Below are 27,798 nucleotides of genomic sequence, written 5' to 3' on the forward strand. Positions count from 1 at the left end.
ACGACGAAGTCACAATGAACGGAAAATTCTTCTCCACCCCCCCTTCTCCCCACTCGCACCCCTCCATCAAACCCTAGAAACCCACCTCTGAAACCCTAATCCCCAAATCTCCTTCTCATTCTCTCTCATGTCCTCTTCTCAAACCCTAGGCGGAAATTCCCGCCCCGGCCGAATTCTCGGCCCCTCCCTCGACAAGATCATCAAAAACGTAGCATGGCGTAAACACTCCCAACTCGTCTCAGCTTGTAAATCTGCCCTAGACCGTCTCGTAACCCTAATTGAATCTCCCGATCCTAATCCTAACTCCCCTATTCCCGGATTCTCTCATTCTGATTCCGAATTCGTCCTCCAACCTCTCATTCTCGCCCTCGATTCCGCCTCTGTAAAGATCGTTGATCCCGCCCTAGAATGCCTGCAAAAACTCATCTCCCTAGGCCTGATCCGATGCGAGATCGATCGGACAGACGGAGATTCAAGTTCAAATCCCACTGTTATCTTACGGATTTTAGATTCCGTTTGCAGGTGCGGCGGGCTAGGGGATGATGCAATTGAGCTTTCAGTGCTTAGGGTTTTGCTATCTTTTGTCCGATCCCCTGCTCTTTTGATTCGAGGTGATTGTTTGGTTCAGATTGTCAAGAGCTGTTATAATGTGTATCTTGGTAGTCTTAGTGGGACGAATCAGATCTTCGCAAAGGCGGTATTAGCGCAGATAGTTACGATTGTTTATGCTAGGGTTGAGGCTGATTCGATGGATGTTGAAATTAGGGCAGTTTCTGTAGGGGATTTGCTGGAGTTGTCTGATAAGAGTTTGAATGATTTGAATTTGGTTCATGGTGTTCAGAATTTTGTTAAGGAGGTTGTGGAGGGGAGTGAAGGTGTTCCGATTATTCCAAGCTCGAGCCCATCTTTGAAATCTCAGAATGGCGATGTTGCTGTGTCGGCTGATAGTGGGAAGGGTGAATTGGGAGACGCGGGTTCGAATGATGGGAGTGATTTGGAGGGGAATAGTAAGATTAGGGAAGATGGGTTTTTTCTGTTTAAGAACTTGTGCAAGTTTTCGTTGAAGTTCTCGACACAGGAGAATCCAGAAGATCATTTGCTTTTGAGGGGGCAGGTTTTGTCTTTAGAGCTGCTGAAGGTCGTGACCGAGAATGCTGGTCCGATTTGGCGTACGAATGAGAGGTAAGTGCTCTTCTGTTGATTATGGAGTTTTAAGCTTCTGATATTTATCTTGTTTCAATTTGAATTTGAAATGTAGTGAGATTTGCATTTTAGTTTTTTTTTCTCTTCATTTTTGTTTCACTTATATGTGATTAAGCTTAAAAGTTTCATTGACAATATGATTATTTTGACCACTGGAAATGTTTTTTGCATATTTTCTAGGTGGATGGAATGATTTCGCTCTTGTTTAGTAGAATATTTTGATAAAACTGTAGTAAACTAAAGAAGTGTTTTGTTGATCAATATCCTTTCCAATTATTTTGAAGAATAATTTATAAATAGAAAAAAAACAAAACCATTGCATCTTACTATCATTGATATGAGCGCTAATTATTCATTTTTTTTTGAATGGCTATGTGTCATTAATCGAAAAATTGTGTCATTAAAAGAAAAAAGAAAATTTACAAAGCTGACCAAGGCGGTCAGCAAAGGAGAGCAAGAAAAAAGAAAAATATAGCCCTTCACGGGGGAAAGAAATAAAAAAGGAAGAGCTCATCTCTTGCTACTCCTTCCCTGGCAAGTCTATCAGCATCCGAGTTAGCAGATCTTTTCAAATGCTGAAAAGAAAAGTCCGAATCCCCCACTCGGTCCATAATTTTGTTGATCCAGTTGGCGAATCTCCAGGGAGGTGAACAAATACTATTGAGCCATTTTATTACATTTAGAGAGTCTCCCTCCACTATCACACTTGATGCAACCGGCTGCTCAATCAACTGAATGCCTTGGAGAACCGCTTGAACTTCTGCCTCATTGGAGTCAGCAATCCCTAGGGGGCCGGAAAAAGCCGAAAGAGTGACGCCATCCGAATTTCTTAAGAGCCCTCCCACCCCTACACGGCCCGGATTTCCCAAGCTTGATCCATCATGTCATCAACATTTAGCTTAAGGGAACCCATCGGAGGAGGGGACCACCTTGGACACTCTGGTTCACTCCGAATACCACCAGAACATACCTCATTCAAGCCATGCCAAAGATCATATGCAGAGACAAATTTAAAGTAGGGGAGAACCCTGACCCATGATATAGTCAATGCGATCATCACCTTTATGAAGATGAATTGTGGCCGTTTAGCTACTCCGAAAAATATTCTAGCATTTCTTTCTTTCCAAAGGGACCTGTTAAAGTATAAAAGATAAATAATGCCTTTCTCCAATAGCTTAAGCTTTTGGAAAAGTTGGTAAGTTAACATGGTATCAGAGCCAAAGGTCTCGAGTTCAAACCTCCTAGATAGCAAAAATCCTCATGCGATGGTCGGCCCAAAGTGGGACCACATGTGCCACGTGTTTGCCAAGTGGGCCACACGTGCGGGGGAGTGTTAAAGTATAAAAGATAAATAATGCCATTCTCCAACAGCTTAAGCTTTTGGATAAGTTGGTAAGTTAACAGGACCAAATAGTAGCAAGCAGGCACACATTCCAAAGAACCTTCCCTCTCTTTTTCCAAGGGGCAAATGACCATGAGTCTATGAGAAGATTCAAGCGAGCTGGGAATACCCAAGAAATTCCAAACTTGAGAAGGATACCGTTCCAAACTTTCCTAGCTAATTTACAGTGAACAAGTAAATGCTCCACTGTTTCCCCAGCTTCTAAACAAAGAGCACAATGGTCTACGATCAACATTTGACGGCTACGAAGGTGATTAATTGTCAAGATTTTATCTAAGATAGCTGTCCAGCCAAAGGCTCGCACCCTTGGGGAACTTGAATAACCCACGCTTTGGCGGCCTGCAAGGATTCAGTGCAATATGAGAGTCGGAGGTAAAATGTTTGACACTAAAAACCTCTGACTTGCACCAGACCCAAACTCTCTTATCTGAACTAGAGCTCTTAATGAACAATCTATCCAAACAACCCAAGAGATGGGCTACTCTCTCGAGTTCCCTATCAAAGAAATTCCTTCGTAAATGAAGATTCCAAGAAATCCCACTAATCCCTCGAACCATGCAATCCTTCACCTAACCCTCCTTATGATTTGTGGACACGAACACGAGTGTCGCGGGTCGACACGGACATGGAGTGTCGGACACGACAAACCTCCCAAATTTAAAAACGGGGACACGGCTAAAATAGAAAGTATATATGATACAACAACAAATATTAGTTAAAGGAGAGCTAAAAAGGAGTTTATAAGAAAAGAATAGTTAATAATAAAAGAGGTAAACCCAATATACAATAATAAAACCGAATGTCACACTTGGCACGACACAAAAACATGTCCACACACCCACATTAAGTCTAACACTTATAGGAGTACATTTAAAAGTGTCCAAAGGAGTGTCGACACAGGTGGACATGCGTGTCGTGTCGGACACGGCAACAGGACACGTGTGTCAACAATAAATTCAAAGTGTCAGCTAAATCATAGCTCCTTCTCATTAGCCACGGCAAAGAGATCAGGAAACGATTCACATAACGCCACATCGCCACACCACTTATCCTTCCAAAATCTTATCATGTACCCTGTGTATACTCTAAATCGAATCCCTTCATTAAACAAATTTCTTAACTTTAGAATGTCCCTCCACACCGTGACACTCCTATGATTGAATTTATTGTCTGATTCCCACCTCCCAGACAGGCCCCATATTTCTCTTCTATAACTCTCACCTATGCTTCCTTCATCGAATCTCCAAAGCCACCTATGCAAAAGAGATGAGAACCAAGCGGAAGAAATGCATATGTGAATCCAAGCACACCATTTCTGGCCAAACCCCATTCTTTTCATCACATACTGTAAACATTCCCATTCCACCCTTTCTTAGGCTTTCTCCATGTCGAGTTTACACACAATCCCACTTAATCCTTTCTTTTGGTAGCAATCCACCACTATATTAGCAATTAGAGAATAGTCTAGGATTTGCCGCCCAGCTACAAAGGCCAACTGACAATGGGACATAATACCAGGGAGAACCTTCTTTGCCCCCTTTGCTAGGACCTTCGCTAACACCTTGTATAAACATCCTACCAAGCTTATTGGTCTAAAATCTTTCAAACTAGATGCTCCTTTTAACTTTGGAATAAGGGCAATAAACGTCGCCCTAGTTCCTTTGCTCAATTCTAATCCCTTGTGGAAATCTGAGAAAAAATTCATGAGATCCTCCTTCATGTACTCCCAACATTCTTGATAGAAGGCCAAGCAAAAACCATCAGGGTCGGAGACTCTAGCCCCTCACAAAGCAAATAGGGACATCTGAACTTCCTCCTATAGGAATGGTCTCTCCAAGGATTCCTTTTCCCTCTCATTCAATCTATTAAATTCCACACCATCCGGTTTAGGACGAGGACCGCCTTCTGAAGCGTATAAGTTTCTGTAGTAGGACACTATTTCCTTCGTTATCTCTTCCTTATCTTCCACCTCCACCCCATTGGCCATAATTTTGGAGATGCAGTTGCCCCGATGTCTAGCGCTCGCTATCCCGTGAAAATAAGCCGTATTTTTGCCCCCCTCCTTAAGCCACTTTACCATGATTTCTGCCTCCAAAATATCTCTTCCTGGAGGATGATGCGATTATGTTCCTCTTTAATCTTACCCATCCCCTCCTTTTCCATGCTAGCTTCATGGGACGCTTCCTTCCTAACAATATTTCCTTTATCCGATCCATTAGACCCTCCTTTTTTTCCAGAGCCCCTCCCCTTCTCTCTTTATCCCACTCCTTTAGTTTGGATTTTACATATTTCAGTTTTAGCCCAATTACTACATCAGCAGGGCCATCAAAAGATTTTTCCTCCCACCATCCCCCCATCATTTCCTCCATCCGAGGCTCCTCCAACCATGCTAGATTAAAACAAAAGGGAGAAGGGCCCCGCGACTCTAATCTCGGGTCTAGAAGAATAGGGCAATGGTCTGAAGTGGAATGAGAAATCGCCGACTGGCTTGTCTGCGTATTGCTCTAACCATCTGGTGCAAACTAGGAAGCGGTCGATTCAACTTTGACTCATATTCCTAGCCCAGGTAAAGCTGGCTCCATTCGTTTATTTAGGTATCATATGTTTCTTTATTTGATGTATCTTGTTATGAAAGATAAATCCTATATTTTTTTCATCATTATAATTTCTTTGATAAGTTCCCAATAAATTATACTGCCGCTATAACATCTCAAAAATATTCCCTGACTCTAATTTCTGGGTACTAAGTCTGATCTTCTTTCATTACATGTCACAATGATGAAGTGTTGTTTGTACAGCTACTGGAAGTTCATGGTAATTTCTTTCCACTTTCCATGCTAAGAATTACTCTATCATATGTTTTTTTTTGAAATGGCTACTCTATCATATGTTGCACCATGCAATTACTCCGATTTAACTTTTCATAGACAAAACAGAGTGACGTTTCCCTACTGTCCTGTCTCAGGTTTCTTGGTGCTATCAAGCAGTATCTCTGCTTGTCATTGTTGAAGAACAGTGCATTGTCGGCGATGAGTATTTTTCAACTTTCATGTTCAATTTTCATGAGCTTATTGTCAAGATTTCGGTCGGGATTGAAGGGAGAAATTGGGATTTTGTATCCCATGCTTCTTCTCCGTGTTCTTGAGAATGTGCTTCAGCCTAGTTTTTTGCAGAAAATGACCGTTCTCAATTTGCTGGAAAAGATCTGCCAGGATTCACAGATTATAGTTGACATTTTTGTAAACTACGATTGTGATGTTGATTCACCAAATATTTTTGAAAGGTATTATACACACTTTGCATGTGCTCAACATGTTTTGCCCCAAAAGTTACTTTTACAACTTAAGCTAGACATCCACAGCACAACATGATGAATGAACCAGATGCTCCTGGGAAGTCTTTTTTCCTTTCTTTTGTTTTTCTGATGTCATTTCACTCCTATTTCTTTGAAGTTTACTTTTATTGAAATGTATTAAAACACTTTTAATTCCATCAGATATTTGCAGGACTGTCAATGGCCTTTTAAAAACTGCATTAGGTGTCCCTCCTGGTTCTACCACTACATTGACTCCGATCCAAGATATCACATTCAGGCTTGAATCTGTCAAATGCTTGGTTGCTATCATAAAGTCAATGGGATCTTGGATGGACCTACAATTGCGTATTGGGGACTTCTATCCTGCTAAGAATCTGGAAATTGATATGTCTACTGAGAACCATATGACACTTAACGGCGATGAAGGATCTTCCATTGATTATGAGTTACATTCTGAAGCGAATTCAGAACTATCGGAAGCTGCCACACTTGAGCAACGTCGGGCATATAAAATAGAACTGCAGGTAATGCCATTAAACTGATTTACTTGAGTATTCATTAATATAATTTTATATTGCTCTAATTTCATTAATTTTTTTTACGGAGTCTTAATAATATACCTTTGTGGTAATGATTGAATGGTTTAACTGCAGAAAGGTATTTCACTATTCAATAGGAAACCTTCCAAGGGCATTGAATTTCTAATAAATACCAAGAAAATTGGTGGTTCTCCTGAAGAAGTGTCTTATTTTCTAAAAAACACTTCCGGTCTGAATGAAACAATGATTGGAGACTATTTAGGTGAAAGGGAGGGGTTTCCATTGAAAGTTATGCATGCCTATGTGGACTCGATAAATTTTGAGCAGATGGATTTTGGTGAAGCCATTAGATTTTTCTTACGGGGCTTCAGGTTGCCCGGAGAAGCACAAAAGATTGACCGGATCATGGAAAAATTTGCGGAGCGTTATTGTAAATGCAATCTCGAGTCATTTAGTAGTGCAGATACTGCTTATGTTCTTGCATATTCTGTGATAATGCTGAACACAGATGCACATAATAACATGGTCAAAGACAAGGTGAGTTTGTTTCACTTGATATCTTTTTCATAGTTTGATTATAACTTGATTTTCGATTTGGGTTTAAAATTTTCCTTGATTTTTTGTTTATAGATGTCCAAGGCTGATTTCATTCGAAATAATCGTGGGATAGATGATGGAAAAGACTTACCAGAAGAGTATCTGGGGCCCTTGTATGATCAGATTGTGAAAAATGAAATACAAATGAATGCTAATTCTACAGTTCCTCAGAGCAAACAGGCTAACAGCATCAATAAGCTATTGGGATTGGACAACATACTCAATTTAGTCACTGGGAAGCAGGCGGAAGAAAAGGCATTGGGTGCAAATGGTGTACTTATAAGGCATATCCAAGAGCAATTTAAAGCAAAAAAGGCCAAATCAGAGTATGTTAAACTCCATATGTACCCAATTATTTGATTTTTGTGCAGTTTTTAATGGTCATAGTTTTAAATTTCATCTGAAATCCGAAATTTCGGATTTCCCAAATTTTGGCCGAAATTGCGAGAAATTCATTTTTTTAAATTTAATATTATTATGAAAGTTTGTCCGAAATTACCGAAATGATTAATTAATTGTTATTTTTTACCAGATTTCAGCTGAAATTTCAGTTTCGGCGAAGGCCGGAATTGGGACCGAAATCGAAATTTAAATCTATGTTAATGGGGAGTGTTCTTATTGGTATGGCAGGTCCGTCTTTTATGCTGTTACGGATCCAGCAATACTGAGATTTATGGTGGAGGTTTGCTGGGCTCCCATGCTGGCTGCTTTTAGCTTGACCCTTGACCAGAGCAATGATAAGGCTGCCACATTTCAATGCTTGCAAGGCTTCCGCCATGCTGTTCATGTCACTTCTGTAATGTGTATGCAGACACAAAGAAATGCCTTTGTTACGTCTGTAGCAAAGTTTACGTACCTCCATTGTGCGGCTGACATGAAGCAAAAGAATGTTGATGCTGTAAAAGTGAGTATGCATACAATTTGATGGAATTCTCATTCTCATTGAAGAAATGCTCTCCTTTTGTGGTGGCACGGTTCAATGGTTTCTGAATACCCAAAAAAAAAAAAAAAGAAAAAGAAAAGAGGAAGCTTCTGAATTTTCATCAACTAAATGTTCTTGATTTGATGAGCTTTTTCTTATAATAACTTCATAAATTGTAGACTAACTGATGCTGTCAAGTAGGGATGAAACAAAATCAACACAAAATACAAAAGCATGGGAGAAAAAATAGTATGGATAATACATGAACTGGACTGTTTGTGCAGCAAAATAGCAAAACTAAAATAACGAACTGCAATAGCAAAAGAGAAGCTGAAATTTCATTCAATAATCATCCTTAAATTTATCAGGTTACACACACACACACTATACATATATATATATATATATATATATATATATATATATATATATATATATATATATATATATATCTGAGGTATCCGTTAGATAGCTTATCTGAGCAGTCGCTCAGAAATAGGGTAGGTGCCTATGTGTCTGAGGCACAATTGTAAATTTCGTTTCGGTGGCCATTTCGTTTTGGCCACCGAAACGAAATTTCGGACAATTTCGTTCAAAACTTTTTAGTAAATTTTGTCAAATTTCTGTAAATTTCAGTAAATTTCGGTCAATTCCGGTCGATTTCGGCTGAAATCTGGAACGAAACGAAATTTTTGTCATTTCGTTCCGATTTTTGGCCGAAACCGAAACGTTTCGTCCATTTCGGACAAAACGAAACGAAATTTACAATTGTGGTTCGGAGGTATCCCTTAGATTCATAAAATTTTATATATATATATATATAGTCCCTGAAGTATGACTTAGAATGAAACTCAAACTTGTTTCCAGTCACTGAACTTTGATCCACATTTTGAGGCCTGAAATTGTGAAATCTTGGAAGATCCATAGTAATAGTTGTTGTGGCTGTTGAAAAGATCTTCAGACAAGCTTAAAAGTTAAATCACACAAAATAGTTATTCTAGTGAGAAGCTATGCCTTGGGAAGTTTCTCCATAAATTTGAAAGACTTACTTGTTTTTCTCTCCATTAATTCATCTCGAATGTAGAAAACTCGTTCTTGAGTTATTTTGTATCCTTCGTGTTGAATGGTTCTGGTTCATTAGTTATTTTAGATAGGTTCACCAGTTCTATTTTCATTTTCATTCTTTGAAATGCATTGGGGGAAATCTTTTCCTAGCTATTTGGAGTATAGGCTCTCACAAAATCTTTTTTTTTGAAAATTGACATTTAGTATTCCAAAAAGCGCCAAATCAGGGACAAGTTGTCCCCTAACAGGCTACAACAATATCGCCCCCCACATACAGTTGAAGTTGCATACATATCCGTTATATGCTATCCGTCCCCATTCCCCATTACATTACCCAATAGCCTGCTTGTATCAAATCCAACAAAAAGTGCCATATTTGTGGGTCCCACCAAGTCATGATACGTGTTCGCCATGCCACACAGACTTCTCCACCTGGCGATTTCGACTTTCAAAAATCCCGCTCGAAGACCTAGAGCTATTGTGCCCCCTAACCGTGCACAATAGCCATCTTCACCACCCGATCTCTGGCGGCCTCCACCCCGCACCACCACCAAGCTCCGGCAGACCCTCATTAAATCCGGTACCAAATCTGTTTCTTCAATCCTCATCTCCATTGCTATATCCAGCAACTCATGGTCTCCCCATTCGGCATCCCACGGCCCTCCCATGGCCCTCCCACGGCCTCCACATTCGGCAACCCACGCGCCTCCCACGGCTTCCTCGGCCAGCCCCCGGCCTCTACGACCTCAACGTCCTTCCAACTCCGGCCTCCCCGACGGCCCCCACGACCTCCGGATAGGCTCTCACAAAATCTAATTGGCATCCCGATTATAAAATCTCCAGAATGCATTTTCCTTGAGATAAAATTGCATAGTAAAAATTAAAAATTACAGATTCGAATCTCTCACTTCGATAATTCTAATAAAAATTGTGGAGATTTTATGAAGCTATAATTCTCGCGGTGCTTGACCAAAGCCATTAAAAAAAAATCTCGTTGTACTTTTTTGGGGAAAGAGAACAAATTCCATCATCTGTTTGGTCAATCTCAAGAAAGAAATGAAGAAGACTCATATCGATCATCTCAAATTCTTGCATCATATTTCTTATGAATTCTTTACAGTTACTTGAACTATTACCGGTAAAAACAAATCATCAACATATAAGCGAACAACTAAAAACTCACCTCGGGTGCTCTCTTTGATGTAGAGGATGTGTTCATAAGGATACATTTTGAAATGGTTCTTCATTCAATATCTGTCACTACGACTATACCATACCCTTGGTGCTTGTTTCAAATCATATAAAGTTTTCTTCAATCAACGCACTTTGCTTTCTTCACCTTTCTTTACGTAACCGGGATGTTGATCAACACACACCTCTTCAAAAAACCCACCCAAGAATGTTGATTTGACATTCATTTGATAAACTTTCCAATTCTTTTGTGCCGCTAAAGCTAAAACCATCCGACTTGTCTCAAGACGAGCAACGAGAGTAAATACTTCTTTATAATAAATGCCATACATTTGCTTGTAATTACTACTAAGCGAGAGCTTTATACTTTTTAAGTTCACCATTTGCATTCAATTTTGTCTTGTATACCCGCTTCACACCAATCGTCTTTTAACCTTTTGGAAGCTCCGTTAACTTCCAAGTATTATTCGTTTGAATGAAAGAAATTTCTTGATCCATTGCTTGCTTTTACATTTCATCTTGACATGCCTCCTCAAAACTAATTAGATCGACATCGGCAGATAAAGCAAAATTCACCAACTCTTCATCGGCAATTCTTCCAGACTTTTCCTAGATTTCTCTAATGCTTTTTGTCTTCTTTAGAGGGTCAAGGATTGTTGAGATGATGGAGCCGAAGAATATGGAGAGTTAGGGTGAGTTCTATCCTCACCATTTTCTTCAATTTCATCATCATGAGTATCTTTGGTTTCATCCATATCTACAAAAATTGATTGTTTCTTCTCATTTTGATTCCAATTCTAAGATTCTTCTTCATTGAACTCCACATCTCTACTTATTTTGTAATGGGATTGTACAAATGTGTTTGCTTTTGAGCTTTCACTATACCCAACAAGAATGCATTTTTCAGATTTATCATTCAACTTTCTTCTTGTTTCATTCAGCAAATGAGAGTAGGCAATACTACCAAAAACTCTTAAGTGAGCCACACAAGGCTTGTGACCATTCTAAGCTTCTTAAGGACTCATACCTTAAATACGTTTTAATGTTGCTTCGTTCAAGAGATAAATAGCACATGCAACGGCTTCCGCACAAAATATATTAGTCTTCTCTTTGGCTTTCAACATATTTCTAGGCAATTCCATGATCGTTTGATTCTTTGTTTCGACAACTCTATTTTGTTGAGGTGTCTACCGGGTGGTAAGTTGATGCCAAATCCCATTCTCTTTCAAGAAGTTCTCAAATATATGAGAAACATATTCACCATCTCTAGCGGAATGCAAAGTGAGCCACTTAGGCTCACTTTCCGACAGATTTTGTCATTATTCATGAGGTGGTTGCTCCCTCGTGCAACAGACGTTCCGTGAAATGCCTTTTGTGATGGACCCTAGCAAATCGCTATAAATATATGTATGTTGGCAATTGTATCATGCTTCAGGAATTATAAAGGCATTTTGCAGAACACCATATAAAATTTCCCAAAGTGATTATTAGAGAAATGATATACCCATCCCTTTTTTTACCTTGGGACAGCCCCCTGTAGTGTAAAAGAGTAGGAGCTTTTGTAGAGACTTTTGCATACAGGTGAGAACAACTTCCTTAGATGAGTTAAATGAATAAGACAAAATCTGCTGAAAAGTGCACCTGTATTTCTGCTCTCTCATGCAATAGTAAGTCGCGAAATGCCTCTGGGAAAGTCCCCTAGCAAATCCCTATATGTACAGTTAAACACATGGCATCCTATAGAGAGTTGTTACGAACAAGAAACCAACAATTAACTACAAATTCAGTTTGTTTTAAAAAAGCTTGGTTGTAGTTTAAAATTGTTACATGTAGGATCTATTTGGATCGCACGAAACAATTTCTCAAAGAAAAATTTATGTCAGGAATTTTCTTTTCACGATTTAGAGGAAAATGACGCTTCGACAAATCTTCATCATTATCAGTTTGTCCTCCGATTTTACCAAAATATTCACCTTTGATGGAACTGTTGGAGTTCTTGAGGATTCCTATTCTTCATTGAGATAAACATTGTAAAGTAGATCTTCGCCAAGTTCTAGCAATTCCACCATAATTATGGCTCTTTGTCATGCATAATAGGACACACCACTTCCACATCTAAGTGCCGTCCCCAATTATTCTTCCCAACATTTGGTTATTGTTGAAATTTAAGCGTATTTGTGAGTAAATCAGTACGGTAGTTTTGTTATCTAATCAACTCTTTCCCACAAACCGGTCTTGCTGATTTTGACTTGGATATGTAGGTTGAGCATTCTGAGGCTGAATTGGATGCTGGAATAGATACGCGAGAGCATCGACCATCACAACATTGCCATTACTCTCATCTCGTCTCAATTTGATAACAAGTTCTCGATCGATCACTATAGATCTTGGTTTCCTTGTTCAATCTCTCGATAGTGTGACTTGCTAGGACGTTCCTGGATAATTCCATTTACATAAAAATAACCATTTTAGAATGCAAATACTAACTTAACCTTTGCAATTGGATAAGCTTCTGCTTTTTATGTTATGTGAGGCATTTAGAAAATAGACAAATGATAGGATTTTCAAGACTAGATAGCAAAAGGAAGCAGAAAATATAAATAAGAAAATCATCTGGTGGGCCATTAGTGAGGACTGAATTCCATGGTAATATGGTTGACATTTTTTAAGAAATGAGAAAACATTGATTAATAGTGAAGAGGAGAGGCATTGTTGAGGTGAAAACCATCCATTGGGTTCCTTGAAGCTTAATTTTCAAGGAAGCTCAACCAGAAAGCTTGCTCTGTGCAGAATTGGTGGTGTTGTCATAGGTCAGGGAAGGGAGATTAACTTAGCATTCTCAAGTGTGACGGAGATTAAGAACTCAAATCAAGCAGAGGCACAAGCCCTCCAAAATTTTTAAGGATCATCTCCGTGTGTTTGTGGGTCTTCTCAAAAGGGGTCTATCTAAATGAATTGGGGACATTGATGGAGCCCCTAAATGGTTCTCTTTTTTCCATGTATTAAGAGAGGCTAATGTTATTGCTGCTTCCTTTAGCAATCACCTTAGGTTTGCTGAAAAGAAAATAAGAAAAACCTATAATAAGATATAAACATTTATTCATGCATGGAGAATGTTCTTTCTGCAAATGTCATTGCTATTCTCTGAACCAGACACACCTCTGCCCTCTTGACCTTGTCAGGAGAAATGAACTCTGTGCTGAGGGTACCTTATGCATTTTCATATGAATTGTTAATTTATGTCAGTTATCATTAGATAGGTTCTTACTTGCCTTTCCTTTTTTACTAGGCCATTATATACATTGCCATCGAAAATGGTAATTACTTACACGAAGCATGGGAGCACATATTAACATGTCTTTCACGATTTGAGCATCTACAACTGTTGGGAGAGGGTGCACCACCTGATGCTTCTTTTTTCACATTGCCCCCATCTGAAATGGAAGAAAAGTCACAGAAGTCACCAGCTTTTGCATCCCTTAAAAAAAAGGGAAATGCTCTTCAGAATCAAGCTGTAATGGCTGTTGTTCGAGGGGGTTCTTATGATAGTACTACTCGTGGAGTTAATACGTCAGGTCTAGTTACTCCGGAACAAATTAATAATTTTATATCCAATTTAAATCTGCTGGACCAGATTGGGAGTTCTGAGCTGAACCACATATTTGCTCATAGCCAAAGGTTAAACAGTGAGGCCATAGTAGCTTTTGTAAAGGCTCTTTGCAAGGTTTCCATGGCAGAATTGCAGTCTCCAACAGATCCTCGGGTTTTCAGCCTTACTAAAATAGTTGAAATTGCGTAAGATTATCTTGCAACTTTTTTATTAGGACAAGAGTGCTTTATCTTATCTTCTTTGAAGGCAGAAAATGAAACTTTATATTATTGCTAATAATTTTATTTGCCATGCAGGCATTATAATATGAGTCGCATTAGATTGGTGTGGTCTCGCATATGGAGTGTTCTTTCGGAGTTCTTTGTCTCAGTTGGGATATCAGAAAATCTCTCAGTTGCGATATTCGTGATGGATTCATTGCGACAATTGGCTATGAAGTTTTTGGAGCGCGAAGAGCTGGCAAATTATAACTTCCAGAATGAATTTTTGAGACCTTTTGTGATTGTTATGCAGAAAAGCAGCTCTGCTGAAATCAGAGAGTTAATTGTACGGTGCATTTCTCAGATGGTCCTCAGTCGCGTCAATAATGTGAAATCTGGATGGAAAAGTGTTTTTATGGTAAGTTTTCTGATATGCTGAAGATTGTTCATCTTGACTTGGATGTTTGTGACATCAACGTTCCTTCTAGCCCAAAATTTAACTTCTGTGTCAACTGCATACATTTTAACATGGGGATCCTAGATATCAACAAGGTTTTTCACCAGTATCTATTGGACTTATATCTGTTTTTTGAAATTGCTGCCCTATTTTCAGGTTTTTACCATTGCAGCTGCCGATGAACGCAAGAATATTGTCTTATTAGGTTTTGACACCATGGAGAAAATAGTACGGGATTATTTTCCCTACATAACTGAGACAGAGACTACAATCTTCACTGACTGTGTTAGATGCCTAATTACCTTCACAAATAGCAGATTTAACAGTGATGTGAGCCTCAATGCTATTGCATTTCTTAGGTTCTGTGCAGTTAAACTTGCGGAAGGAGGACTGGTTTGCTATGAAAAGAACAAGGAAGGTGGTGCAGATATATCAGAAATTGGAGATGCCTCAGATGGGCATACTTTCACAGATAAAGATGATCAAGTGTACTTTTGGGTTCCGTTGCTTACTGGTGGGTTTCTTTTGACTCTTAAGTTTTAAAGAAAATTCATAGTAAGTTTTTGATGCATTTCCATCATAGGTTTAAATTTCGGCCGAAATTTTTCGGTGTCGGTTTGGACCGAAACCAAAAGTACATTGATTCGGAAAAAGACAGGATTTCTCTGAAATTTCAACCAAAATTTCGTTTTCATCCTTATTTTCAAAATTTCCACCAAAATTTTGTAAATGATCACCGAAATTACTGAAATTTCCACCTAAATTTATACATTTGGGTGGAAATTTTTTAAAAGCTGATTTTTTTATCAAGGTTTTACATGATTTCGGCCAAAATTTCCACTGAAACTTCGTTTTCATTGAATCGGAAAAATACAGGATTTCTTTGAAATTTCAACCAAAATTTCGTTTTCATCCTTATTTACAAAATTTCCACCAAAATTTTGTAAATTAACTCCGAAATTACCGAAAATTTTATACATTTCGGTGGTAATTTTTAAAAACCGATTTTTTTTTATCAAGGTTTTACATGATTTGGGCCGAAATTTCCACTGAAACCGGCACCGAAAAAAGGGCGACCTAGTGCATGAGGCTCCCGCCATTGTGGGGCTAGATGTATGCAGCCTTACCCCTGCTTTGCAGAGGTAACCGACATTTAAATCCTTGATTTCCATGCCTGATCTAATCACAAGTCTTGTTTCAACTGCTTTTTCAGGTTTGTCAAAACTGACATCTGATCCAAGGCTAGCCATCAGAAAAAGTGCTTTGGAAGTGCTCTTTAACATCCTAAAGGATCATGGACATCTTTTCTCCCGCACCTTCTGGATTAGTGTTTTCAACTCTGTTGTCTTCCCTACATTCAGTAATGTGCAACAAATGATAGGAACGGCAGATTTGAACAGTGGCCAGGATTCACCGTCGTACAAATCCCCACAACATGAGGAAAATGCTTGGAGTTCTAAAACTTATGCAGTGGCAGCTCAATGCTTGGTGGACTTATTTGTTAATTTCTTTGATATTGTGCGGTCACAATTACCAAATGTTCTATCAGCTCTTACAGGTTCTATAAGAAGTCCATTTCAGAGTGCTTCTAGCAGTGGGGTAGCGGCATTGGTCCGTTTAGCAGACAACCTGGGAGGCAGACTCTCAGAAAAGGAATGGAGAGAGATATTTTTGTCCTTAAAAGAAGCGGCTTCATCCGTGTTGCCTGAATTTTTGAAGGTTATCAGGATTATGGATAATATTGAGGTACCTGATGAGACGCAAGCATATTCTGATACAGATATGTATTCAGACCATGGATTCACCAATGATGATCTAGAGGATGATAGTTTGCAGACGGCATCTTATGTTGTTGCCAGAACGAAGGGTCATATAGCTGTGCAACTACTCATTATCCAGGTCCCCCCTCTCGTCTCTCTAACTCTTTATCTTTTTGTCTGGGTTTAGAGTTTAACATTAATGGATTACATGCTTTTCAATTTATATTTGTGAACTTTATTAGAGAGTAAGTTTGCTGGACAATATAACATGTTTGACTTGGTGTTGAAAGGAAATCGTCTGAGTATGATAAAGTTCTGTTTGCCTGGAAGGAATTTGAACTTCTGGATTTAAAGTTCATTTTTTGTCAACTTGTAGGAATAATTCTTGGAAATCAAACTTGCTTGCTGTGAACACTTAGTGTCATCACTTTTTTTTGAAACGATAGATTTTATTGGGGAGAAACAGAAAGAAACAACAGCCAAAAGAGGAATTTTTTTCGGGGTTTTCGATATTCATCTCCAACATAACGATCAGTTAAAATCTCGGTCATTCATTTGTCCAATTGCATTCAAATCTCCTAGATAACCCTATTTTCAATTTGTTTGAATATTAGACATCTTAGATATGTTGATTTGAGCCTTGTTTCTACCTATTTCATTGCATCTAGTTGTTTTTATATTGACCCTGGTTATGGGGCTGCGTAGATCTGCTATTTTCCCTTTCTAGTTTCTTTACCCTTTGGCTATGCGTAATTTTTTTTATCAGAGCAACTAGAACTAGTTTTCTTCCCTTTTTGTCTTGCACCCAAGCCTTAAACTGTTGAGCAGCGCCACCGCTTCTACTTCGTTTGAATCCTTTCAAGCAATTGGACATGAGAAAGCACAGTTGATGCCCCCGAACTGATTTCTGAACACTCCTCCGATATCAGATGATCCCGGCTATCCAATGGATGCACTGTCAAAATTCAGCTTGATCACGTTAGGATCCAACAGTTTCCACTTTGTGTCAACACAACTCCAAATTTTGTAAAACCATTGGAATAGCATGGTACCCTATTGAAATAACGAAGTCAGGAACGAATAGAAACTGCAATGCTCAATTGCATCATTTCTTGTTGGAGTATTAAAATTCTCATTGTTGTGTGAGTTTAAACAGTAATTCCTAGGAAATCAGAGTGCTTTCTGTGAGAACTTTATCTTGAACCTTCCATATTACATATCCTGGAGAGTATTGACATAGCAAGGTATTTGACTGAAATAACTTTGTCAAAAACGGAAATAAACTTCATGGTCCAATTTATTATATACTGTAGGGAAGAGTTTTTATCTGCTATTCATTTACTCTGGTTGAATCCATAGACATCTTGTGACTTGGGAGGAGGTATGTAAACCCATTAACGCAGGCGGCGTAGGCTTCATGAGATTAAAGGGAGTAAACAAAGTGCTCTTTAGGAAGTTGCTTTAGAGATTTAGGGAAGAGAGAGATCAACTGTGGGTGGGGGTTATTGAAGTGTATGGAGGGACATTCTGGTGCAAAAATTTAAGTTTAATGAGGGTGGGAAATAAATAGGTTATGTTAGAATAAGCTTTTGTAGCCTAAGGGCATTATAGCCTTTTCATTTATATATGTGTGTGTTAGGGCAAGTAGGCTAACACACAACATTTCATTCTCAAATCTCTCTGTTAACATGGTGTCAAAGCCCTAGGGTTTCTCGATGCCCTAGGGACCTCCATTGAAGACCTCTTGTCTTTCTCCATTGAAGCCCACTCCATTGAAGCCCATGCCCATGCCCTAACTTCTTCTTCCATTGAAGCCCATGCCATGCCCTAACTTCTTCTTCTTCTTTTTTTCTCTCTTCCTCCATCTTCACTGGTTGCCCCCTGGAAAACCCAACTGTTCCCTTTTTGCCCCTCCTGGAAAACCCAACTCTTCCCTGTTTGCCCCCCTGTGCGGTCTCCCTTCTTCTTTTGTATCATCTTTCCCCATCTTCTTTGACCTATAAGGATAGTGTTCTTCTCTTCTAGCCATCGGGTGTTCATGCCCTAAATCTTCCCGTTACATTTCTCACCTTTTTTGTCGCAGCTCCGCTTTGTTACATTTTTCTTTGCTTCCTACTTGATGACTTAAGCTTTTTCTCTATGTTTCGTTGTAGTTCCACAAGTATGAGGCTTCGTGCTTGTTCTTTCGGTGTCCTTCCGGCGGATGTTTGTGGTTTTTCCTTCTGATTGTTTATCTTCATGGTGATTTGCTGCCTATATTTGGCTGTCCTTTTCTGTGGGTGTGATTGTTGTGGTGTGTCTTGTCTGGTCTGCTTCACCCACATCCCATTTGAGTTTTGGTGTTTATTATGGCCTTGCCATCAGCTTCTTCCTCCGGTTCATTTCCGGTGTCGGTGACCTCTATGACATCCATTAAATTAGATGGTGCTAATTACTCTGCCTGGAGTCGCTCTGTTTACCTCTATCTACGAGGTCAGGGCAAGTTACGTTTCATCACGACGGATCCTCCGAATCCGAAAGATGCTGGGTATGATTAGTGGAGCCAGGAGGATGCCCAGCTTCAGTCTCTTCTCTGTCAGAGTATGGAACCAAAGATTGCGAGCCACATGCTATTTCTGGATACATCACGGGCAGTCTGGTTGCGTGCTGAGACACTCTATTTCGACAGCAACAATCTCACGCGGATTACTGATGTTTACAGTGACTCCTTTCGTATCTTGCGTGGAGAGAAGACTGTCGCCGAGTACTATTCGGATTTTGTTGGTCTTTGCGAGCAGATTGATATTTATCATCCACCATCCACCGACCTTAAGGTCTTGGCTCAACAGAAGAATGAGCTTCGTACTACTCGGTTTTTGGATGGTTTAGGGCCTGAGTTTGTCCCTCTTCGACTGCAGATCCTTGGGTTAGGCACGCTCCCATCTTTGGATGAGATCTTTTCTCACGTTCAGCGCGCTCTACGTATCGATTCGGCTATTGCTGTTGCTGGTGCCCAGTCCGCCTTTACTGCCCATTATGGTTCCTTTCGGGGCACTCGTGGTAGGGGTCGTGGTCGCAGTCGTCGCGGACAGGGCCGTGGCTTTGGCCAAGATTCAGGGGGAGGCCGTACTTATGGGGGTTGTGGCTTACGTTATTGCAGTCATTGTGACATGGAGGGTCACACTATTGATTTTTGTTACGATCTCCATCCCGAGCTGCGTCCCGCTCGAGCCGCCCACTTCGCTTCTGAGACACCTGCTACACCTACTCCTGCTACCTCAGACACCATGGTCGTCTCTCGGACTGAGTATGAGTCACTTTTGCGCCTACAGGAGAAAGGGAAACAACCGGCTGCTCAACTTGCCACAGAAGGTAGCAACCCATTTTGCTCCCTTAGCCACTCTGCTTCCTAGCTCATTGATTCTGGTGCCTGTCATCATATGACCGGTAAGAGTACACTTCTTAGTTCCTTTACTTCTTGTGCTCCTACTAAGATGGTCACCTTGGCCAATGGGACTCGATGTCCTATTTCAAGCACTGGGACTGTTACAGCCACATCCCACTTATCCTTATCATCTGTACTCTGTGTTCTTACTTTTCCCTGCAATCTTCTTTCTGTTAGTCAGCTTACTAATTGTCTTAATTGTTCAGTAACATTCTTTTCGTCTTATGGTGTTTTTCAAGACCTTACGACTGGGAAGAAGATTTGCTCGGGGCATGAGACAGATGGCCTATACTACCTGGATGATGATATCACACCCACAGCGTTTAGTACCTCAGCAGATTCCTTTATGTGGCATTGCTGGCTCGGTCATCCTTCTTCTGAGCGTCTGCAGCGTTCTTCAGTTGTTTCTGGTGTTATTAGTCCTTTTCATTGTGAGTCCTGTCAGTATGGAAAACACCATCGTGTTTCCTACCCGTCTCGTTCTGTTAGTCGTGTCAGTAGTCCTTTTGAGTTAGTGCATTCTGATGTTTGGGGTCCATGTCATACTCCTTCTATGTTTGGTGGGAAGTACTTTGTTATTTTTGTTGATGATTTTTCCAGGATGACCTGGCTTTGTATAATAAAGGATCGTTCTGAGGTGTTTTCTACATTTTGTTTATTTTATGCTGGAATTACAAATCAATACTCATGTTCCCTTAAATGTTTACGTACTGATAATGCTCGTGAGTATTTTTTTAATTGGCACGGTTTTTAGGAGTTTCTTTCTAGTCGTGGAATTATTCATCAGTCTTGTGCCCACACTTCACAACAGAATGGTGTTGCCGAGCGGAAAATGCAGTATCTTGTAGATATAGCTCGCACCATTCTATATTAGATGCATGTTCCCAAATCTTTTTGGGCTGACGCTATGCTTACAGCCTGCTTTATGGCTAATCATCTACCCTCTTTAGTTCTTAGCAATCGGTCCCCTTTTTCGGTGTTACACCCTTCTGGGGATCCGTTTCCGTTACCTCCCAAGGTGTTTGGGTGTGTTTCCTTTGTTCAGGATCTCACCCCGGGACTTGATAAATTAGCCCCACGGGCAATCAAGTGTGTTTTCCTGGGTTATTCACGAATCCAGAAGGGTTACCGATGCTACAGTCCTCAGCTTCGCCGCAAATTTATCAGTGCTGATGTCTCATTTTTTTAGGATACTCCCTACTTTCCTACTTCCTCTTTACCGGTATCTCCTCCTTCGTTGGCATTGCCGGTTCCGGTTCCCAGTTTGCCACCGGATCCAGTTCCAAGTTTGCCACCGGATCCGGTTCAGCGTCCCTTCCAGGTATATACTCGCAAGCGTTTTACTACTTCAGTTGAGCCTTCATGCCCTGCTATCTCTTCTAAGCAAGCAGGTCCTTTACCCTCATCCTCTGATGATGCTGCTCAGGTTGATGAATCTCTTGATGCCCCCATCGAGCCATACTCGTTCTCGTACCACTCATCACCCTATTTCTGATGCTGTAAGTTATGCTCGGTTATCTCTTTCGTATTCCGCATTTATATCATCTTTGTCATCGATTTCTATTCCTCGCTCTGCTCGAGAGGCTATGCTTGATTCGGGATGGCGAGCAGCTATGGAGGCTGAGATGGATGCTTTGGCCAAAAACCAGACATGGCAGTTGGCTTCCCTTTCTCCTGGTGCTCAGGTAGTTGGATGTAAGTGGGTGTTCACCGTCAAATACTTACCTGATGGCTCTGTTGAGAGGTTAAAAGCCCGCCTTGTTGCAAAGGGCTTTACTCAGACTTATGGGATTGATTATGTTGAGACATTCTCTCCAGGGGCAAAGATTCCATCCATCCGTGTCTTGATTTCTTTGGCCGTGAATCAGTCTTGGCTACTATATCAGTTAGATATCAAGAATGCGTTCCTCCATGGTGATTTGCAGGAGGAGGTGTATATAGAGCAACCACCAGGGTTTGTTGCTCAGGGGGAGTTGCAGCATACCGTTTGTAAGCTTAGAAAGGCGATTTATGGTCTTAAACAGTCTCCCCGTGCTTGGTTTGGGAGATTCAGTGAGGCCATCCTACGATTTGGTATGAGACAATGTGCTGTAGACCATTCTGTGTTCAGCTCTCGAAGCAAGGATGGTTTGATTCTCCTGGTTGTATATGCTGATGACATTGTTATTACAGGGAATGACAAAGCAGGAATACAACCCCTCAAAGATTTCCTTCAGAATGAATTCAGCACAAAAGACCTTGGTGTTCTGAGATACTTCTTAGGCATTGAAGTGGCACATTCACAAAGGGGGCTATCTTTGTCCCAAAGGAAGTATGCTCTTGATATTTTGGAAGAAACAACTCTTCTGGGGGCAAAACCTACACAGACTCCTATGAATCCGAATGTTAAGCTTTCACCTGATCAGGAGGTGCCACTAGAAGATCCTTGTCGATACAGACGATTAGTAGGATGGTTGATCTATCTCACAGTCACTCGTCCGGACATTGCATATGCTGTTGGTGTGGTTAGCCAGTATATGAGTGCGCCTCGGACATCACATTGGTCAGTTGTGATTCAGATAGTGAAGCATCAGAAGAAAGCTTCCAGGGAAGGTCTTCTCTTCAGGAAGCATAACCATTTGAGAATTAAGGGATACTTTGATGCAGAATGGGCCGGATCTCCTGCTGACCGGCGATCTACTAATGGCTATTGTACCTTCATTGGTGGAAATTTAGTATCTTGGAAGAGTAAGAAGCAGGACGTTGTGTTACGATCCACTGCAGAAGCAGAATACAGGGCCATGGCTTACACAAGCTGTGAATTAATTTGGCTACGGTCGTTTATGTCAGAGATTGGATTCTCATACTCCTCACCTGTGTCCCTCTACTGTGACAACAAGTCAGCCATTCACATAGCTATGAATCTAGTATTTCACGAACGAACTAAGCATATAGAAGTGGATTGTCACTTTATTCATCACAGGATTCAGACAGGCCAAATTCAAACCGAGTTCACTCGAACGAATGATCAGATTGTAGACATGTTTACCAAGCCGTTGAATGGAGTTCGATTGAGTGATTTATGTAACAAGCTGGGCATGTATGACATTCATACTCCAGCTTGAGGGGGAGTGTTAGAATAAGCTTATGTAGCCTAAGGGCATTATAGTCTTTTCATTTATATATGTGTGTGTTAGGGCAAGCAGGTTAACACAACATTTCATTCTCAAATCTCTCTATTAACAGGTTAGATAGAGGCTGAGGCTCGGGTTCATGGGGATCAATTTGTCAAATCAAAGATGAGCTTCGGGAGGGAATTTGGTTTAGGGTGGGAAATGAGGTGTGTGTTCGTTTTTGAGAGGATTTGTGGATAGTTTAAGTCAATCTATGCCAGACGTACTCGAGCCTCTGCAGATTAACTTAAAAAATGCTAGTGTCTTGAAGTGTGCCATGGAAGATTTGGGGAGAATTGGGTGTGTGTGTGTGTGGTGGTGGGGGGTGGCAATATATAGGAATCTAAAGGAGGAAATAAATAGTATTATCAACCCTTATTTTTGTTTCGGAACACTCTTTTTTTTTTTTTTTAATTGACTTTTATTAATCATAACCATAAAAGAAAAAGGGGGATGTGGGGGAGCAGGGCTTCCCCAAGGTAGGGAAATGTTATAACCACCACCCAGATAACATTACATATTGTGCAGAGAATACATGTTTATCCAACTTTGTCCACTGCATAACTAGGCATCACTTGTACGCACATCTCCTCCAGCATAATGCCTTGTTTTGCCAAGCCATCCGCCATTTCATTTGCTGATCGCCTTCTATGTTCTACTTTGGGGCATAGAAGACGGACCAAATCTCGAATTTCCGCAATGTAATTCTGAAGCCGCCAGGGTCCTTTGGACTTCTCCGTGGCCCATGCTATCGCATTCAAGGAATCCCCTTCCACCATTAACATTTTGGAACTGTTGGCCGAAAACCATTTTAATCCAAACAACAAAGCCCTTATCTCAGCCTCATTTGCATCACACGTTCCCGCTGGACCCGAATAAGACATCACGATTCTCCCGCTTTCATCCCATAACACACCACCAATCCCAGGCCTTCTGGGTTTACCTAGCGAGCTGCCATCAAAGTTCAACTTTATCCAGCCCCTTGGTGGTGCCTCCCATTTTGGTGTTTTCTTTATCTCCAATTTCCTTTCCCAGACGACCACACTCCAATTCCTCATCATTTCGCCAAGTCCATACATAACCTCAATGTTTTTGACCCATGAGATGAGATCAATCTTCACATCAATATTGAGCCGCTCCCAATTCTTTGTTTTTTCACCGAATATCCGGTTGTTTCTTTCCTTCCACACGTTCCATATGATAACATATGGGAGGAAATTCCACATTACCTGCCCAGTTTCACCGAAAACACCACCAGTCCAATTAAGTAGCACCTTTCGGATTGATTTTAGGGATACCCAAGCCACTACGAAGGAGTTTATCATCCCCGTCCGTATCCGAAAAGTAAAGGGGCAATGAAGGAGTAGGTGGTCTAGTGTTTCCCCCGCCTGTTTACACAGGACACACCAGCTAGCCATTTGAATTTTTTGCCTCTTCAGTTGATCGCATGTATCGATTCCTTTGTGAACCATCGTCCAAACCCCTGGTGGAGCAGCCGATTTCCAGATACAAGCTCGTTGTGATTTCGGAACACTCTTACATATTACAATTTGAGAAAAATAAGCTCATTTGGGCCCCAGATTATTGAGAATATCTATTTGGTCAAATTATTTTTCAGGGTTTTAAATTTAAACTAATAAATAGGCCCAACTCTGCTAATCTGGAGTAAAATTTGGGTGGTGGCTGCTCTATTCGCACGCACAACATGCTTGGAGGAGATTAATACCCAAGATTGCCTCGAGAAGATAGTTCTGACTTACAAATTGATGCCCTTTATGCCACGCCGAAAAGGAAATTCCCAACCACTGCATTCACTGCAATATCAGCACGTAGTTGGGGCAAAGACGCATTAGAGGTTTTGGGTATGAGAATTTTCAAGGAGTTGAGTAATGGGAAGCTTGAAGTTGAAGGGGATTCAGCAAACATTATTGCTTGGGTGAAGAAGGAAACCCCAGGGTCGTGGAGACTTTCTAGTTGCTACATACATTGACGAGATTGTGGGCAAGTGTAGGGAAAGGGAGATTTTGTTTAAACACGTACCAAGAAGCACTATTGAACTCGAGGACAAACTTGCAAAAAATTATGTAAATAGACTTGTTATTGTCATGTGCTTTTTTATTTTCAAAAGAGAGAGAGAGAGAGAGACTTGTTATTGTCATTGAGCAATATCTGCGTGATGACACCCTTTCTTAGTTGTTTTGTACTTTTGTTTTCCCTTCAATAAATCTGCTATCTGTTTCAAAAAAATCTTTGATTTAGCCGACACTTTGAATTTAATACCGACACACGTGTCCTGCCGTGTCCGCCTGTGTTGACACTACTTTGGACACTTTTAGATGTCTTCCTACTTAATGTGGAGTGCCGTGTCATATGTTACATTCTATTTTATTATTGCATATTGGGTTTACCTCTTATTATTAACTCTTTGTTTATTATAAACTCTTTTTTAGCTCTTCTTTAACTAATATTTGTTGTTGCATCATATATACTTTCTATTTTAGCCATGTCCCCATCTCTAAATTTTGGGGGTTAGCCGTGTCCGACACTCCGTGTCCGTGTCGACATGCGACACTCGTGTCCGTATCCACAAATCATAGAAACAAATTGATATGGGAGGTTATCAACTCCATCTCATAAGCTGCTTGACAGTGGGCCTTATATCAGCTACCTTTCTAATATTATGTATTCTGTAAAATTGTTTCATGTCAGTTTGATCTAAAGTTGAAACATGAAGAAATTTTGTTGGTCAATAATTCTTTTTTTCCCCCTTTCCTGTGTCAGGCTATAACAGAGCTGTATGACAAACATAGACACTCCTTGTCAGCATCCAACATCACAATTCTTCTGGAAATACTCTCATCTATTGCGTCACACGCGCATGATCTGAATTCCGAAACCATTATACAGGAGAAACTGAAGAAAGTTTGTTCCATCTTAGAGATCTCAGACCCACCCATGGTTCATTTCGAAAACGAATCGCACCAAAACTTTCTCAAGTTTTTGCAGATTCTTCTCACCGATGACCCATCTTTGTCAGAACAAATGGGCATAGAATCACAACTTGTTGCAATATGCGAAAAGATATTACAGATATACCTTAACTGTGCAGGGTGTCCCCTGCCACAACAACTTCCAGGTAACCAGCCAACCCTACGCTGGATCCTGTTGGGTTCAGCGAAGAAGGAAGAATTGGCCGCTCGGACTTCTTTAGTCGTGTTGGCATTGCAGGTATTAAGTAGTTTGGAGAAGGATTCTTTTAGGAGACATTTGTCACACTTTTTCCCTTTGTTAGTTAATCTGGTTCGCTGCGAGCATAGCTCTGGCGATGTGCAGAATGTTCTTAGTGAGATGTTCCAGTCGTCTATAGGTCCAATTATATTGAATTTGTGATGCATTTTCCCAGTCTGTAATTCATGGGTTTTATTTATCCTCCTTTTGATCTATCAGGTGGCTGGAGTATGAGCCATGATTTGATTTTGTAGATTATGCAGGCTGGAAAAAAACTCTGTATATACAAGCATTGAGCGTATATCCGAGCTTATATCAAAGCTTCTTTCATTGTAACTGTTGTCACATTTTATTACTGGAATAAAATCTTGAGAATTAATGCAGAATGTCAATTTTACCATCAATGACTGGAATATGGTGTCATTTATGTGAAATCCATACCGTTGATCTTGTAGATTGTCATGACACAGTTTATCAAAATTGTTAAAATCCTCCACTTGGTTTGATATTGACACCGGCAATCCAAGCTATAGGGCATGTCAGTCATTATGCATTCGATCAAAATTGTTAAAACCATCATCCGCTTGGTTTCATATTGACACCAGAGATTCAAGATACGGCCTGTAAGGTGGACGGCCTGGATTGATTGATGGTGGGGCCATGTAGGTATCTTTCTTGTATTATAATGAGGACACTTTGCACTGGTTCATTCCTTCTTTACCTGGGCTGTGGAAGCAGGAAAATCTTCCTAGACTTATTTCAGTTATTTTTAATCTTCTCAGTGCCTTCTGTGGCATGCAAAGTTGCCTAAGGTCATGCCTTTTTCTGTTTGACTTAATGCATTGGGACGACTATGTATGGTGTGAGAGGCTGTAATATCCAAATCATTTCTTGAAATCTTGGCATTTGGACAATTGTTAAGCCTGCTAGATTTGCCTTAAAGGCCTACATCGAGGTCATATGTGGCCAGTGGGAAACAAACAAAGCCCCAAACCACGATTGAGAGGTAAATATATGAAGGCATCTTTGTGGGTGTAATGTATGTTTCAAGTCGAAAGATACATTATACTAATTTAAGTCTTATTTGATCATAGGGTAAGTCGAATTTAGTCACAGGGCAAGTTGGGCAAGTTGTGCGAGTTGTGTTTGAATACAGTAAGTTGTATTCGCTCATAGGGTAAGTCATATTTGCTCACAAGATTAAGTCGTGTTTGCTCCTAGGATAAGTCATATTCTAAAGGTATTTAAGACATTTATCTTGTAAGACAACCCAAAATTGGTATTAGTTGGATTAAAAGGGTGTTTTAGGCTTTTTTTTGTATGTCATCTGTTAATTGGGTAAAGTTTTAAAATGGATCCTACTTGGTCATTTTAGCAACTTGGGCCTAATGGTACCCCTTTGATTCCACCTTTTGTTTGAAAGTGGCATACATTTTAGCCATTCAGTCCTGATAGGGTCCAATTACATCTACATTTTGTTTTGGGCCCATACATTTGAAGAAATGTACTTGCTTTGTATTGTCTCACCGTTTAAAACTTAAACCCAAAAACTCAGATTTCTTAGGAAAACACTTAAAATGCGTTTTAAATGTATTAAACATGTTTTTTGGCCAACTTTTCAACTTTACACTTGTTTATTTTTACGACTTTTTTTTACTAATACCTTATTAAACTTGAATTTTTCCTATTCCGTTTTTTTTGCCTGATAACATTTTGCTAGCTACTGTTTCGA

The 27,798-nt window shown here is 40.2% G+C and overlaps 1 protein-coding gene across 2 annotated transcripts; it reads left to right on the top strand.

Moving 5' to 3' along the window:
* LOC143850364 (SEC7-like guanine nucleotide exchange family protein) lies at positions 1-26,470 on the top strand. 2 transcript variants are annotated; one of them, XM_077359624.1, is made up of 11 exons: positions 1-1,182; positions 5,571-5,888; positions 6,112-6,445; positions 6,575-6,997; positions 7,091-7,383; positions 7,688-7,961; positions 13,525-14,030; positions 14,142-14,463; positions 14,659-15,016; positions 15,716-16,401; positions 25,620-26,470. In XM_077359624.1, exons 1-11 carry the CDS (start codon positions 128-130, stop codon positions 26,226-26,228), a joined length of 5,178 nt encoding a protein of 1,725 aa, XP_077215739.1. In that variant the 5' UTR covers positions 1-127; the 3' UTR covers positions 26,229-26,470. The 2 variants fall into 2 exon arrangements, with proteins under 2 accessions (XP_077215739.1, XP_077215743.1); XM_077359628.1 differs by lacking the exon at positions 1-1,182 and having other exon boundaries at positions 5,724-5,888; positions 6,102-6,445.
* The last annotated feature ends 1,328 nt before the right edge of the window (positions 26,471-27,798 follow it).

Source organism: Tasmannia lanceolata, unplaced genomic scaffold (assembly GCF_043159265.1).
Source record: "Tasmannia lanceolata isolate RefF3 unplaced genomic scaffold, GAP_Taslan_0.1 ptg000003l, whole genome shotgun sequence".
In the NCBI taxonomy this organism is placed as follows: Eukaryota; Viridiplantae; Streptophyta; class Magnoliopsida; order Canellales; family Winteraceae; genus Tasmannia; species Tasmannia lanceolata.